This window comes from Nannobrachium achirus (assembly GCF_963921795.1).
Source record: "Nannobrachium achirus genome assembly, chromosome: 15".
NCBI classification, from domain to species: Eukaryota; Metazoa; Chordata; class Actinopteri; order Myctophiformes; family Myctophidae; genus Nannobrachium; species Nannobrachium achirus.
In genome coordinates, this window is record NC_137822.1 from 32,506,486 (window position 1) to 32,522,908 (window position 16,423).

At 43.6% G+C, this 16,423-nt stretch overlaps 2 protein-coding genes across 2 annotated transcripts; both read left to right on the plus strand.

Annotated features, from left to right (window-relative positions):
- Positions 1–448: 448 nt before the first annotated feature.
- On the plus strand, positions 449–1,129 carry LOC308298781 (calcyclin-binding protein-like; the record flags this gene model as incomplete). Its single annotated transcript, XM_080742454.1, has 1 exon — positions 449–1,129. The coding sequence occupies one exon, from the start codon at positions 449–451 to the stop codon at positions 1,127–1,129; it is 681 nt and encodes a 226-aa protein (XP_080598580.1).
- Positions 1,130–7,344: 6,215 nt separating this feature from the next.
- LOC308298780 (cilia- and flagella-associated protein 298-like) lies at positions 7,345–8,217 on the plus strand (the record flags this gene model as incomplete). The annotated part of the gene is made up of 1 exon (XM_080742453.1): positions 7,345–8,217. One exon carries the CDS (start codon positions 7,345–7,347, stop codon positions 8,215–8,217), a length of 873 nt encoding a protein of 290 aa, XP_080598579.1.
- Between the last annotated feature and the right edge of the window lie 8,206 nt (positions 8,218–16,423).

A 16,423-nucleotide genomic window follows, 5' to 3' on the forward strand; every position in this document is an offset into this window, starting at 1 on the left:
TTTTCTGAAGCTTCAAAACAAACCTGCCTTCATCCTCGAGAGTCGCAGGTAAGCATGAACCACTGTCTGAAGTTTATATTCAAACATGTTTGGCCTACTGATCCAGGCGCATACCACGTAGGCATGGATGCCTGGCGGCGGCGCCGGTTCGATTCCTGATCCGGAAGACCTTTGCCGAGTGTCAAAGGAAATAATTGTGATATTGATTTGAAGTCATTCTCAGACAGGTCTAATAACGGTGTGATTTCCCTATGCAATGCCAGCCTGGAGACGGAGGAACTCCATATTTGGGCCACAGTGACGACATATCGACGTCATTTGGGCAAACATTTGTTCTTAAAACAGCGTGGTTCGACTATAGCCCGACACTGCTGTTAAACCTACCGTACCGTGTCCCGTTGACTAATTTAGCAAGTAAAGCCATTAACAATATACTGTATTTCACGCGATGGACCTAGCGGAACAGATCAAGCAGCTGGAGGAAGACCTGCAGGAGCTGGGCTCCCTGCTAGAGAAGGCAGAGAGGAGGAGAGCGCAGGAGCTGCTGAGATACGAGCAGAGTGCGGTGGAGAAGGAGATTGTTGCCAAAAGGCAGCAACAGGCCAGAAGAGAGGCCGACCAAACGACAAGAGCCGCATACACAGTAAAGATCACCAACTACGCCTGGAGCCAGACGGACAAATACGTTGAGATTTACGTCACGCTGAAGGGTGTGCACGAGATTCCCTCTGAAGACGTGGAGGTCAGCTTTACAGAGAGCTCCTTCTCTGTGCTGGTGAAGGGTCTGGAGGGGAAGAACCACCAGATGACGATAATGAATCTGCTGTGCCCCATCGAGCCAAAGGACAGCTTTAAAAAGATAAAGGCAGACAAGGTCATGGTCCTGTGCAAGAAGCTGGCGGTCAAGAAGAACTGGGACTGTCTCACGCAGCTTGAAAGGCAATCTAAAGAGAAGAAAGACGCTAAGCCTGCTATGGATGAGAACAACGCAGACCCGGGGTCTTCTATCATGAATATCATACAGAAAATGTACCATGAGGGAGATGACGAGATGAAGAGGACCATCAACAAGGCCATGGCAGAGTCCCAGGAGAAGAAACGCAGAGGAGAGAACATGATGGATTTCTGAGCTGCGCGATGACGAATTCTCTGGACGCGTGTCAAGTTACGATGAGGACAGAAAGAAATGGCCTGGACCGCTACGCCAGCGGTCTGGGCACTTGAGCTCAATGTATCCTGACAGTGTGCCGCAGGTTTGAGTCCCGATCCCGACGGCCTTTGCTCAAGGCTCTGACATCACGTATAATGGGGTTTGCATTAAAGGGTGGGGCATTCATTCCCTATTTATTTACATTGTTCCTGAGTAGCCCGGTCCCCGACTAGACGCTCGGCCACCCAACAGACAGATACAGAGATCTCCATATATGGGCATAAAATGGACGCAGACAAACAGATACGGATATCTCCATATATGGGCATAAATGGACACAGGACAAACAGATGGTCAAAACAGGTCCTATGACAACAGGTATAATGGGGTTTGCATTAAAGGGCGGGGCATTCATTCCCTATTTACATCGTTCCCGAGTTGGCCAGGTCGCCGACTAGACACTCGGCCGCGAGCTTCTAGCATTTGTAATGACACAAAAAGACAATAATATGGCCACTTTTACCGGATTCTCTCCTGTTTTCACTCCAATGGTTGCATAGGGTGAAGGGCGTGAATATGCGGATAACCGGGTGGTACCTCGCCTTGCAGCAAGCCAGGGAAGTCCAACCTGGTAGCTGACTTTGTTGTCCGGCTTCATGCATCCCCTTTTTTTTTTACACCTAGTATGATAAAAAAACATGATTCTTATCATAATAAAAGAGTAGTAGAGCTCTGTAGTGCTTGATTTATGTCCCGCATTGACAATAGCAGATCTACAAGCACAAAATACCTCAGGTGCAAGGTGTTGAGCTATTGGTTGGTGTGTGACCTTAATCTATTTATAAAGCAGGAGGTTATGTAGAACGTTGAGATGTTTCTCATACGACACGATTAAATGCAAAGTCAAAGCAAAGACGCAAATCGAGCGGCGCCAATGTCACGTCAAAACGTCAAAAAGAATCGTCACGTTGGACCTCCGCTGACTGTGCCATGTACCTGAAAAAATGTAATGTTGCAAATGCCTTCATAAAATGTTGCGTACTGTGATTGGCTGGGATGATGCTCGAGACTACATTAACTTCCTTGTTTACATTCTGTGGCAGCATTGTCGTGTGGGCGAGTCACAGACTCCAAAAGACATGTTGAGCAACATGCCGTTCGACACACGTCGCTCAAAGCATAGATTGGCCTTTACGTCGACAGGGCCTCCAAAGAACATATCGTCTCTGTTGGGTGGAAACCTCCGATGTCCAAAGCGGTTTTCTGTTTTCCCCCCCAAAAAAATCACTCCCGTGTGAACAGTGGTGGTGTGCTGTATGTAGATTTTTTAACTAGTGGAGTGGTCATGTGCGAGCGTGAGCGATCGCCCATTGAAATAAACTCTTTAACTCATTTACTGCCAGATTGATTGATTTATTTATCTCTCTTTCTGGCAGTCTATGCCGGGTTTTTCATTACCTTTTGAAAAATTATAGAATATAAAAAACTTCGATCCAATTTGGCCATCAACGTTGCAGGTGCACATTGATCAGGACAAAAAGTATGTCCAGTTTTGATAATTCCATGTAATGTTTGATCATGTTGAATGCAGACTGCTCCAGACAGTGTTTACAAAATGAGTCAATGAGAGCCAATGGTGTGTGTGTGTGTGTGTGTGTGTGTGTGTGTGTGTGTGTGTGTGTGTGTGTGTGTGTGTGTGTGTGTGTGTGTGTGTGTGTGTCACACACACACACACACACACACACACACACATGATAATGTCAATTTTGTGTGACGCTGTGGTTAATTTACAAAAAAGAACATACAAAAGGAGATAAGACAGCAAAATATTCAGATCCAGGGGTCTTCAACGGGGGGGGTCCGAGACCCCTAGGAGGTCCTCAGAGTTACTACAGGGGGTCCTTCAAGTCTTTGAGTGATTTTTCTCCTTTTTTATATTAATCACTTGAACCCTAACGTCCATATTCTGAGAACTTTAGCCAAAAACAGCCGATCTACAAGCTCACAACGCCTCACAGCGTTTTTGGTGTAGAGGTAGAGGGGAAAAAAGAGCAGAGTATGTACAGAGTGAAAGGTCAAGTTTAAGTATTGACGGTTCAAGTGGTCAAATATCTGAAAACAAATTGACATGAATCCAAAATACACTGATGATCGATGAAACTATAAGGAATCTATGAAAAGCTTGTGGGGGTCCCTGCTTCATCTCTCGCTCAACTAAGGGGTCCTTGGCCTGAAATCGTTGAAGACCCCTGTTCTGGTCAGTAACTCTTGGAGCCTTCTCTTGCTGTCTGGTGGGTTGACCTCTCTACCTACCATGACTCTGTAGCATTGTTCTTGCCTGAAGGAGAGCTCATTTTATCACAGTGATTCCCAACCTGTGGGGCGGGACCCACAGGTGGGCCGTGACTGAGCGTATTAAGAAATGATGACATGGTATATTTTGCCTTTTAATATTGATAAATAGGAACTTAAAGGGATATTTCACATTCAATGTTTGGCGTCATTTTAAAATCTCTGGCTTTTTGTGTTTCAAGTTGCTTGATTCAGTATTTAGATATTAATTGCCAGACCCATGAAATGGGTAGGCCTACATAAGCAAATGTCGGTCTGTCCGGGTTTTCTATATAAAGGGTATATATGATGATGACATGATGATGACATGCCTACAAAAGGCATGATGTCATAAATGATGATGACAGACAGGGGGTCTGGCACAACCAGGTTGACCTGGTCTAGTTTTTATCAGACATGCTCCATTCCTATAATAATAACCTAATGCATGAGGGAGCCGTGTTTTTCTTTTTAGCTTTTAGCTTTTCTTTACTTAAAAAAATTAAATGAATAAATACATAAATAAATAGATAAATCCATAAATAAATTAAAACGGAAATTGCAAAAACATGTCCCCCCCCCTCATTTATTAGATTAGAAGGATAATATCAGTCACCAGTCCAGAACCAGGGACGTGTGTTTTAAAGGAGTCTAACATGGTTAGAAGTTTGAAGTTACAAGGGTTTATAGGAAGGGGGCAGTGTTAGTACTCAATTGTTAATACTCTATAAAAGTAAAATTCCAGTATCCAAAATGTACCTGAGTAAATGTATAAAATATCAAAATATATTAAAATACCAAAAGTAAAATTGTGCAGAATGTCCACAGAATGCAGAATGTCCACAATTTCACACGTTTTTAAAATGTATAAAAATTGTTAGAAAATAGCAGATCTACAAGCGCACAACATGTCTTTGCTTTTACTTTATATACAGTAATCGCATCGAATGAAAACATATCTTAACCTCACATACAGTATAACCTCTTGATTTATGAGATAGTTAACGGCCGGTGTCACATACCAACAGCAACATGAGGTGTTGTGAGCTTGTAGATTAGCTACTCAAAAAGACAACGTTTTGTAATAATAATCAAAATCTGAAAAGTAACTATTAATTAACTGAAGCTTTCTAAATAATTAAGTGGAGTAAAATCAAAAGTACAATATTGTATTATGTCCTCTGAGAAGTAAAAGTACCGAAAACAATATTTTCCAAGTACAATATTACTTGTGGTTGTCTGATTAAATGAATATCAAATATCTAAATAGTGAATCAAGCTAAGCAACTTTAATTTAAAAACTGTCTGGGGTGAAACACAAAAGCCAGAGTAGACGTTAAAATGACCCCAAACATGTTTGAAAGTGAAGTATCCCTTTAATCACCAGCATCTGTAGTGTGGGGAAATCCTTTGCAGAAAATGGCAGATCGACAAGCTTACAACGTGTTGTGAGCTTGTCGGCCTGCACATTTTCAGCTAAAGCTTTCCCCACAATAACAGACACTAGTCTAGTATAGAGCCTTGAGGGACTCCGCTCGACCATGTGGGGGTTTAAGTGTTTAAAGTGTGTACTACGTTGGTTCCTTCGATCCAAGCCGGAACACGACTTGGCCGGTGGTGCGCATTTGGTGCGCAAGTGAGCCCGTGTCCACTGAAGGTCGGGAAGCGCTGCTCTGTCAGGCTGCCTCGTCCACCTCGTACACCTCCTCCTCGTCCTCCTCCTCATCGGGTAGGAAGGACTTTTGCCAGTTGAGCAGATCGGTGGTCTTCTTCTCCACCAGCTGCAGGTAAGTCATGAGGTTGTCGTCCATGATCCCTCCGGGGTTGGATTCGTCCAACGTCAACTTCTCCGAATCTGCGATGTTCATCAATATGCTGTTCACCAGTGTTTTGATCTGCTCCATGAGGCCATTGGTGCTGCCCAGCTTGAGCACAGCCTTTTTAATGAGAGCGTCCAAGTCCTTCTGGCTGGCCGCCGTCTCCCTCATCTTGGACAGGTGTAGGCGCTCCTCTCTTATATCTTCTTGTCTCATCCGCGCCATCTCGTCCTCCACCTCCTTTATGTGCTTCCTCAGTCTCTCAGTCTGGTCGATTTGATTCTTTATGACGGTATTGAGGTTCTCGTTTTTCTTCTTGCCTTGCACGTACCTGTTGACCACCATGTCCAGTTTCATGTCGAACTCTCCCGTCACCGCCTTGATTCTCAGAAACACTGCATGTAGCGTTTCCACGGATTCCCCCCCATCCTTGATCCACTGTTTCTCCTCCTCATCCGGGCTGATCCCCTGGAGGCACTTGGTGGTCGTGAACTCCTTGAGGCACTGCCGGCGTGCAAGAACCAGTCCCAGTTCCCTCTTCTCTACGTTGTGCTGGGCTAGCTCCCCGGCGTCCTTCTCCCTCATCGTGGCCATCTTCCGCTGAGCCTCCACCCTGCCGTCGTACGCCGTGTTGGTCACGTTGATCATGTCCATTACCTCCTTGCGGATCTCCCGCAGCTCCTGTTCTAGCCTGTGGTAAAATTCCTGGAAATGGAGGCGCTCCTTTTGCAAGAGTTCCAGCTCATTTCTCAGATGGCTGTTTTGGTGCATCTGCTCGTTGAAGTATGACAGGGCTACGTCCAGCCTGTCGTCTAGGGTCCGTATGCCTTTCTCAGTCTCCCAGGCTTGGGACTTCTGTTTCTCACTTGTGTGGGCTTTCTTTTTTAGAATCTTCGACATGTTGGCGATCTCCTTCTCCAGCGCTGTCTGGCACTGCTTCTCTCTCTCAAAATCGCTGTCTATTGCGGCCATCTCCAGTATGAGAGTGAGCCTCTGGGAGTGCTCCACGTCCTGCTCATTCTGAGCATCTAAAAGACATTGTTGAACATCATTCTGCTGTCTGTGCAGCTTGTCTATCTCCTGTCGTTGTTTGCGAATGGCCTCCTGGCCATGGGTGTTGTGCACTTGTCGCTTTCGCCGTTCTCTCGTCAGGTTCCTGAAATCCGTGTAGAGTTCATCCAGGATTCGTTCACTGTCGTCAGGCTGTGGCTGAGCTGTCACCTCAGCTGAGCTGTCACCATTCATGGTCTCATACATCTTCAGAATGTAAATAAATGTTTATATGTGTTTTAAATGTTTTTAAATGTGTGTTTAAATGTTTATATGTGTGTTTAAATGTTTATATGTGTGTTAATATTGTTGACTAAGACTAAAAGACTAAGATGTATTCCTAAGACTAAGACTAAAAAACTTCAGAAGACTAAGACTAAGACTAAAACTAAATGTCTGTTTTTCAAAAGACTAAGACTACATCAGATCAGTTATCAAAATTAACACTGGTCACAATATCCAATGAGCCTTTATATAAATATAAAATGTGGCATGGGGTGACGTCACCAGCCATGCTGACAATCCTGGCTGGGAGCATGTTGCCATGGCAATAGTTATTTTTTTGAGGAATTGTAACATTTACTATGTGCTCAATAAAGGAAAAGGGTTAGGGTTGGAATGGCAAGGATGCGGTGCCTAGCTCAAATGTAAATCATGCTGTTAAGATCAGCTCCAAAATACTATTTAACAAATTTAGTGGGCAAAGGGCCAATGGGAGATCTTAGGGCCCTAAAGTATGACCGCATGTTTTGTATGTATGGAACATATACCAGTTGGCGCTCTTTGCTGTGACACAATGGTACCTGAGTTGTGTATTTCTGTTGACAATGCCTCAGCCAATGACAATGCGAGGTTGGAACTAACTCTGACGTCACTGCTGCAAAAATAAGTTGAATATAAATGTAGGATTTATATTGTGTTAAACATATTTATTCTGTCATTCACTGGGAGAGGACCAGGGGGTTAAAGCGCTGTGTTCCTTCTGTTGACTGCAAAATGGTGCAATTGCATCTGAAACGGGAGGATGAAAGCCAATTTCTGTTCAACACCACGGTGGATGTCCCGCTGGAGACCCTGATCCAGCAGATCACATCCGTTTACAACGAGAGACTCAGAGTGGACAGGATATGCTCAGAGATCCCGGAGCTGGCGGCCCACGGCGTCACACTCCCTCCCAACATGCAGGGCTTGACCCACGACCAGATCGTGGACCTGAGACTGAAGGACGAATGGCAGGACAGGTGCGTCCCCAGTGGAGGTCCAGCGCTGAGCAGGGACAAGACGGGGCGGAGGAATGGACGCGGTCCAAACGAGAAGATGCAAGAGGTGCTGCTGAAAACGGTGGAGGCGGCGAAGGCGCTGGTCTCGAAGAACCACGCGCTGGCCAACGTTTGTGTCACCATGGAGATGGTGAAGGAAGCCTTGGACCAGCTGAGGGGCGCGGTCACCATCGTTTACCCCACGGGGCTGCCTCCCCACGACCCGATCAGGATGGAGCTCGAGAACCGGGAAGACCTTTCGGGGACCCAGGCCTCCCTGCAGGTGATCACGGAGGACGAGTGTGAGCTGTGGTGGGCCGGCAAGGAGATGCAGAGGGGGAAGAAGCTACGGGATTACATTGGCCAAAATGAGAAGTCCAAGATTGTCGTGAAAATCCAAAGGAGTGGCCGAGGAGCGCCGGCGAGAGAGCCCGTGATCACGGAAGAGCAGAAGAAAGAGTTAATCCTTCACAGCTACAGGAGACGGCAGGAGCTGACTAAACTGGAGGAGGCAGACGATGACAGCCATCTGGAGTCTGAGTGGTCCGACGTACAGGCTCTGAAAAGACAGTGCCAGGCTCTCACCAACATCAAATGGGGGCGTAGATAGAAGACATGTGCGTGCACATACACACACACAGACCACTGGAGAAGGACGTCTGACCTCAAAATTGGCAGAATCTTTTCTATCAAGTGTCGCACACAGCTTTGTCGGCTTCAGCCTCTATTATAGCCAATGCCAAACTTGAAATGTGCGTCTCTGGGGTGCCCGCTTTGCTGCGTGTCACTCCCCATCTCTCCCCCCATTTCCTGTCAGTCTACTGTCCTATCCAATAAAGGCATAAAAGCCCCCAAAAAATAATCTTTAAAGAAATGTGCGTCTCTACTTTCAGTTCCCAACAAGGAAATCGACACAAATTGCACCTCTCTCTCTCACTACTCAACTGTCTCACACAACAGATGAACATTCAAACATTTAAATTAAACCTGTCTGATTCTGTTCCCCCTACACACTGCATAATAATGGTCTCGGGCACCTGAGAGAGAATGCATTTCTAAGCAGGGAATCAAATGTATCTGGTTCAGGTTTGGGCTGCATGCTAATCAGAAGTTCCTATACTGCTTTCACTGTATCAGTGTCCTTTGGGATACAAAGGTCTCATAGCCCTAATTGGCATGTCTGACTTCCTTTCTGTCTCCAGATGCCAATGAGAAACTGGATGGAGGATTCCTTTACAGAGGGTTCTTTCGAGTGGCTCAGCAAGCTAGACCAGGGATTCCAGGTATGTGAACTTGCACATCCATGTTTGTAGACTCAATATGTAGGCCTACCTAAAAAAAAAGGCACACTGAAGTAGGCACTGAAGTGGAAGGGATGATTGGGATTGGAGCTGTCAACTCTATCGTCATTTCATAATGATTGAAATGTCTTGAAAATGTCAAATGAAAACAGAAAATATGACAAGCACTTGCTTTCTTTTGTCTGTCAAGGACATCTGTGTTTGCTACCTGTTTTGTCTGATGATGATGATGATGATGATGATGATGATGATGATGATGATGATGAATAGTAGTAGCATTTGAGATGTCATGCTGTAGATAATAATATATTATTATTAATGGGCCAAATCCCACTGCTTGTCAGTTTCACTACCCAGCTGCCACCGTGGTTCAGATGCGCTTCCTGAGGCTTCACAGTCACACGGCCATCCAGAAGATTACCTACTCCTGCCACCCAGGGCACAAACTAGGCCAGATGGACAGAGATGTCAAATTCCTGGCAGATACAAGGACGCAAAGCTACTTGGGAGCGCTTAAAGACTGTGTGGTACGTTTTGTTTTTGCACCATAGGCACCCCATTTTAGCTTAGTAACTCTAGGGGTCCTCAGAGTTACTACAGGGGGTCCTCCAAATCTTTCAATGCTTTTTATATTAACAGCTATTTTTGGCGCAGAGGTTTGGTGTATAGGGGGAAAAGAGCAGACTAAGTACAGAGCAAAAGGTCAAGTTTATTAGGTAATGACGGCTCAAGTGGTTAAATATCTGAAAACTCAAATTGACATGAATCGAAAATACACTGACGATTGTGCTGTCAAACAATGAAACTATATAGAATCTATGAAAAGGTTGTGGGGGTCCCTTCTTCGTCTCTCTCTCAGCTAAGGGGTCCTTGGCCTGAAAACGTTGAAGACCCCTGGCTTAATTGTTTTTCAAGTGGGCCATGGTCCAGAAAAGGCTGAAAACAACTGTACTGTATAGGGTGTGACGTCATTATATATCTACAAGAATATGGGCGTTGGGTTCAAGTGGTTAACTCCTTTTTGAGCGGTGCTCCTGGAAGGAGCTAAGCTCCAATATCTGGCTTTGTCTGTTCGTACACCCAGGGTCACATTAGTCTACATCTGGCCTACATCTTTGCACAAAGTGCTCAAAGATTGGGGAGGCTCTCTCCATTCCGACATGTCGCCACTCCGAAATTGACTTCTTATTGTCGGAGTGGCGACACTCCCATGGGGGTTCGGTTTAGGGTTAGGGTTAGAGATAGGGTTAGTGTCGGAATGGAGACATGTCGGAAAGGAGACATGTCGGAAAGGAGACATGTCGGAGTGGAGACATGTCGGAAAGGAGACATGTCGGAATGGAGACATGTCGGAAAGGAGACATGTCGGAAAGGAGACATGTCGGAGTGGAGAGATGCACTCCAAAGATTGTACACCCAGGGTCACATTGGCCAAGCTTCGCGGGACACTTAATGAAATTAACTATTATGTAGTGTGCTGTACTATTATGTAGTAATAATAACTGTTAATGATTATGATGAACTTAAAATCTAAACACAACACTCTGAATCATTGTGTTTCCTATGTGCCAGCCTGGAGAAGATACACTTCCTGGTCCCCGGGAGTCCGTGTTTGAGTTTGAGGATCTCTACCTGCTCCCTGTGAGAGACGTGGCGGTAATGGGAGGTGGAAACTTCACACACCAGTTTGGCTTCACCATCGGCCCAGTCTGTTTCAGCTAAGGAGCGGAGACAGTGCTGCCATGCTTAGATGCAGAATGTTGTTGCTGTCGGGCAGAAACCTCTTAGAAAACTTTTAATATTTTTTTGTAAATGAACGTCCTACTTGATCATACTACAGCGTCACACACAGCATCAAAAGTAGCAGATCCATAAGTTCAAAAGTTCCGCTACTTTTGCTATTTTTTTATTTGAATCCTGAAAAGTAATAGTTTTGGACTTATGAGGTCTCCACCCGACAGAGACGATATGAGCCTAGTATGTTCAGGAGACGCCTCCTAAAAAACAAAACTGGAGACTTGAGCCCGATTTATACTTAAATACCGAGAATATCCGATCTATATGCTCACAATCCGTTGAATCCATGACGGGTCATGAGCTTACGGATCGGTTATTTTCGGGCCCGCAGAGCATAAATTAGGCATGAGATAAAAGGAATCTGTCCTCATTTTGTGAGGGCATTGCTATTAATTTCCTCCTATTGTGGAGATCATATCTCTCCACTCGACTGACTAGACGCCAAACGATTCTTTCAGAATCACCAGTCTCCCACGAGTTCCCTTTTTTTTATGGACAATTGGTTTTGTTTACAGAGACCTTTAAATTGTACTGAATAATTTAAAAAAACAAATGTATGTTTTTTTCTTATCTTTTTGCCAGACCCATGAAATGGGTAGGCCTACATAAGCAAATGTCGGTCCGGGTTTTCTATATAAAGGGTATATATGATGATGACATGATGATGACATGCCTACAAAAGGCATGATGTCATAAATGATGATGACAGACAGGGGGTCTGGCACAACCAGGTTGACCTGGTCTAGTTATATAACAGTTTCTTTTCCATTTGTTTTTCATACCACAGTGGTTTATAACGCTATTTAGGCTACTGTTAATAGCCATGTAGGTTATAAAAGTCAAGTCGTACATTTTAAATCAAGTCTAAATGACCGTTTTGGCCTCTCAACAATGTGTTCCCTTTTAGGGTCACAGCTACAGTACAGAGTAAAATCATTAGTGTCCATTTTACTCTGTGAATGTAACGATTGACCCTTTTGGACGGATCCATTTATTATTCTCGCCGTAAAATCCTCAGGGTTAAAGGAGCTATAGTCAACTTTTTCTTGAAAAACGGATGCTAAAATAAAAATAATGTTTCGAAAATATTTTATAAAAAAATAAGCTTCATATATGTGTTTCTATTCAAAAATGACCACAAAAAGCATAAAATAATGATCAAATAATCATTTTGGCCATTGTCAGACCGACACTTTGTTTACATTCTAGTCTATAGACTAGGATGTAAACAAAGTGTCGGCCCTACAATGAAAAAGTTGACTATAGCTCCTTTAACTAACTGTAGGTTTTACTGTGTATTTCCCAATGGCCACCAGTAAACATCCTCTGAGGGGTTTATTTTAAGACCACTGCTTACTGTAAGTGAACCATGTTGGGTTTCTCTTTTGGTGCTGATTGAGTTTCACTGCAATCCTGAATCAATTCCACATTAAAGCAGTGAACGATGACAGCCATTTCATCTCATGCATACTTGAAGGCTGTTATTCTCACCATGTCTTCTGTTGTAGGCTAAAATTTGAGGCAAAAGTCACATTCGTTCAAATACATTTTTTCTTTTTTTTACAGTTTCTTGTATGTCCTTCATGTCTCAGGTATGGTATAATATACACATGGGCACTGATGCTGTTGTCTACACAGCGTGTTTTTTTTCATGTTTTTAGTTTTATTTAGAAGCATTTAAACAACCGCTTCTGGCATTTTATCAGTCAGGTTTCCACTTCAGGAATGAAAAAGGGCTTTTTTTCTTCCCTCACAAAAGAAATACATTTTTTATTTTGTATTACGTTGCGTTTTATGTTTTGTTAAAAGAAATAACTTGAATGTAACAGTACTGAGAAACAAAAACTAAATCTAAACCAAACAAAGGAGTGCTGAATCAACTTTCTATTACCACATTGAATATTTCTTACTTTTAATGTTTTAGTTAAAGTTTCCTAGTAAAACAGAGGCTGGTTCAGTCTCAGCCGACCATCCCGTTCTGTTTATGTTGCCCATTTCTCACTTCAAATGTTTTCAGATACATATTTAAGTTTAAAACAAAAATGTTTGTAATGCACCAGCTGGCCATCATCTTCAATTAGATTCTGAACAGAGTAGCAGCCCAACAGTGTCTCCATAATGATAATCAGCTGCATGCGGAGGAACATTGGGCTATTGTTGTAATCATGCAGGTGAATTAATTCATGATTCGTGATTATTCAACAGGGTTTGCGGATGTAATCACGCATTATACATTTTTCTTTGACGGGGAATAATAAAGATTGGACTTTTGGGGACTTTTGACAAAAATACACAAATTTAATTTATTTTTGGTATCTAGGCCTGCGGTATATCTCCATTATGACCACGGATATGCTCTAAAAACAGTGAAATAACATCAGACCTGAGACCCATTATACAAATGCCTTCTAAATCAGTTCTCACACTTTCAGGATTCTTCCAAAATATTCACAGATAGCAGATGTATAAGCTTGCAGCTTGCATATCTGCTATTTTTCAATAGCCAAAGCAAAAATCTAAAATGATGCAGACAGATGGTTTCCGGATTTTAATGGGTTAAGATCTCAGGGAGCCTTTTATCCATTGATAAAAAGTTACCCTGGTGTCGGGAAGGACACCTACTAGTTGACAACGTCAATAAAGTTATTTTGAAGCAGACGGCACACCGGACATCTTTATTGTAGCCTAGTTCGGACAACAGAGAGACAATGGACTTAAAACCAAGGGCTTGGAATCAAAATGATCTGATCCCTGGATGAATTGCCCCTTGTAAATAGTCAGCATGATGTTGATTTTGATCAGAACCCCTGGGGTCCCTGGACCCACTTTGAGAACCAATAGTGTAAAGGCACTTGCCCAGAGAGTCTGATTTCTTTCACAGGAAAAAAAAAGCTTCTCTTGCAGCAAAGAAGTGGCTGCAACAGACCGTGCAGTTCATCATATTTTCAGTTGAACAGTTAGATTCCTGCATTTTGTGTGTGTGTGTGTGTGTGTGTGTGTGTGTGTGTGTGTGTGTGTGTGTGTGTGTGTGTGTGTGTGTGTGTGTGTGTGTGTGTGTGTGTGTGTGTGTGTGTGTGTGTGTGTGTGTGTGTGTGTGTGTGTGTGTGTGGTGGGTCTATTAAGACACAGACTGTGAGGGATTGTATGCATGTGGCTGTCTCGCCTTTTCTTGTAATATGATGCCAGAATTGTTATGTATTACATTCTGACATGTCACACTAGGACTGTCTTTGATCGAAGTCGAGGTATCTCAAATCAACCATGGTAAATGCTGCAATTAATGATTCATTTTGGGTGCTATGTTTTAGAATTTTAATTTCTGATTATCATCATTCAATATGATTGCCTTAGCTGGCTGAGACTGATCATTGGTATTTAGTATTTTTTTTATAGGCCTACTGATGGTTTTCTTGTTTTGTACAAATAGCTTTTTGTGAAAATATGAAATATGCTGGCCATTTGCCCTGTATGTGATCAATCCATCAGCCCATTCAGAAACCATTATCAGTTGAATAAAAAAAATTAAAATGCACATATCAGAATGCTGAGTATTCATTTATTTGGTGGTCTTCAACCTATACAGTACAATATTAAAACATATAATATATATATAAGTTCAATTGTCAGTCTAAAAGCTCACAACTGCTATTTTGAACATGTTTGAAAAAATATTTTGAGGTGGAAGTAACTAAGTACTCAAGTAGCCTACTGTAGCCTACTTGAGTAAGCACTTTATATTGTGTGTGCGTGTGCGTGTGTGTGTGTGTGACCCCAGGGTCACATTGTCCAAGCTTTACAGCACCGCTCACTTTCACACTAGGTGTGATTCTTTTTGTGTATATTCTTGTTTCCCCCAGGTTTCTTTTTCCGCTGTTTATCCTTGCTAATTCCTCTCTTTTGTCGTCCGAGAAGGTCCTCCATGTTGCGAGTTGTAGCCGCCAGTTCCCACCTGATGTTGTGTGGGAGTCCAGACTGCTCCAGACCGTACTGAATAACTGATATCCTGCACAACGTCTTCAGACTAGGACTCAAGTCTAAGATAAACAGGTCATCAGGTGTGTTTTCTCCCCCGAAGAGGATGACACGATCTCCCAACATGCAACAGGACATGCTATACATTAGACCCGGTCCTCTCCCTTTGGGCTCAACCTTCTTCCAGCGGAAGGTCTCTGGACTGAATTTCCACAGATCATTGAAGTCCTGGTGTTCATCGTTCAGTCCACCAAATATGTACAGCGCTCCGTTGTAGGTAAAGGCTGAATGCTCACAAAGTTCTCCTTGATCATGTACAGAACGTCTTTTCATCCAGCGGTTGGTCTCTGTGTCAAACACACTAATGGTTTCGCCTCCTTCGCTTCCAAATACAAACATCTTTGTCCCGATGATGGTGGCACAGATATCGATTTCGATATCATATGGTGGAGTTCCTCTCTTAATTAAAGACCAGACCATTGTGGTGGTTTCCAACTTGTAGATGTCATTAGGGTGTCCTCCAGTAGGTTGTCCTCCATAAATATAAATTGCCTTCCCCAAGACACAGGCTGTGTGCTTATATCTCTTCCCTGGAAGGGACCCAGAAACCCTGGGTTTGAACCATCTGTGGGCGTCAACATCAAATGTATAAAGCCATTTGCAGTAAGGAAACCCTCCCCAGACATAGACAATATCTTCAATCAGCACAGCTGTGTGGCCCCTGCGCCTGGATGGAACCTCAAGGTGACGTTCTCTTCCTGTTGTCACCGGGGTGAGCTTCCTCCAGCGCAAAGACTCTATGTTGAAAACGTGCACATCAATCTGGTCGCCATCATAGGGCCCTCCGAAGCAGTACACCTCGTTCTCTACTGCTACGGTTGGAAAACCAAATGGTTGTTGTCCTCTCTTCACATGTACGGTCCAGCAGAACATCTCCCACGCTGGAATCCTCTAGATGCACTAAACCGTGCTCTGAGAAACCACTGAGTCCTGATTTGGGAGATATCGCTTATATTGGTTATTGGAGGCAAAGACGTCACACAAAGGGTTGGCCAATCATGGAGGACGGCAATGACTTGATCGTCCTTATATTAAGGCAAACCCTGATAAGGCAAACTGGGAAAATGTTGCCTTATAGGTACTACTATAAACCATGTTGGTACACTTGCATTTTGCATTAACGGGGCTTTGCCTTAACGGGTGTTGCCATTATGGGACACGCCCCCTTATATGGCAGGGGTCTTCAACGTTTTCAGGCCAATTAAGGACCTCTTAGTTGAGAGAGAGATGAAGCAGGGACCCCCACAATCTGTTCATAGATTCCATCGTTTGACTGCACAATCATCAGTGTATTTTGATTCATGTCAATTTGTGTTTTTAGATATTTAACAACTTGAACCATCTATACTTAATACACTTGACCTGTCACTCTGTACTTAGTCTCTTTTTCCTCTACAGTAAACCTCTTTGCTGAAAATGGAAGATCTACAAGCTCACAACCGACTTCAGCAGCTGATAACACCAATTTAGCTGTGTCTCAGAAAGGGTCATACCAAAATATAATCTACAGAGCTTTTCAAAAATGCATAGTAACCTTTGTCACCTTTCGGAGGCGACATCTTATGGCCCATGGACTAATGTCCCTAGTGCCCACCCAGAAGGCTAGCTGGGAATGAGGTCTTTAGTGCCCACTGCCCAGTGCCCACCTAACTAACAGAACTGGTAGGGGGCGTGGCCATATTTGCC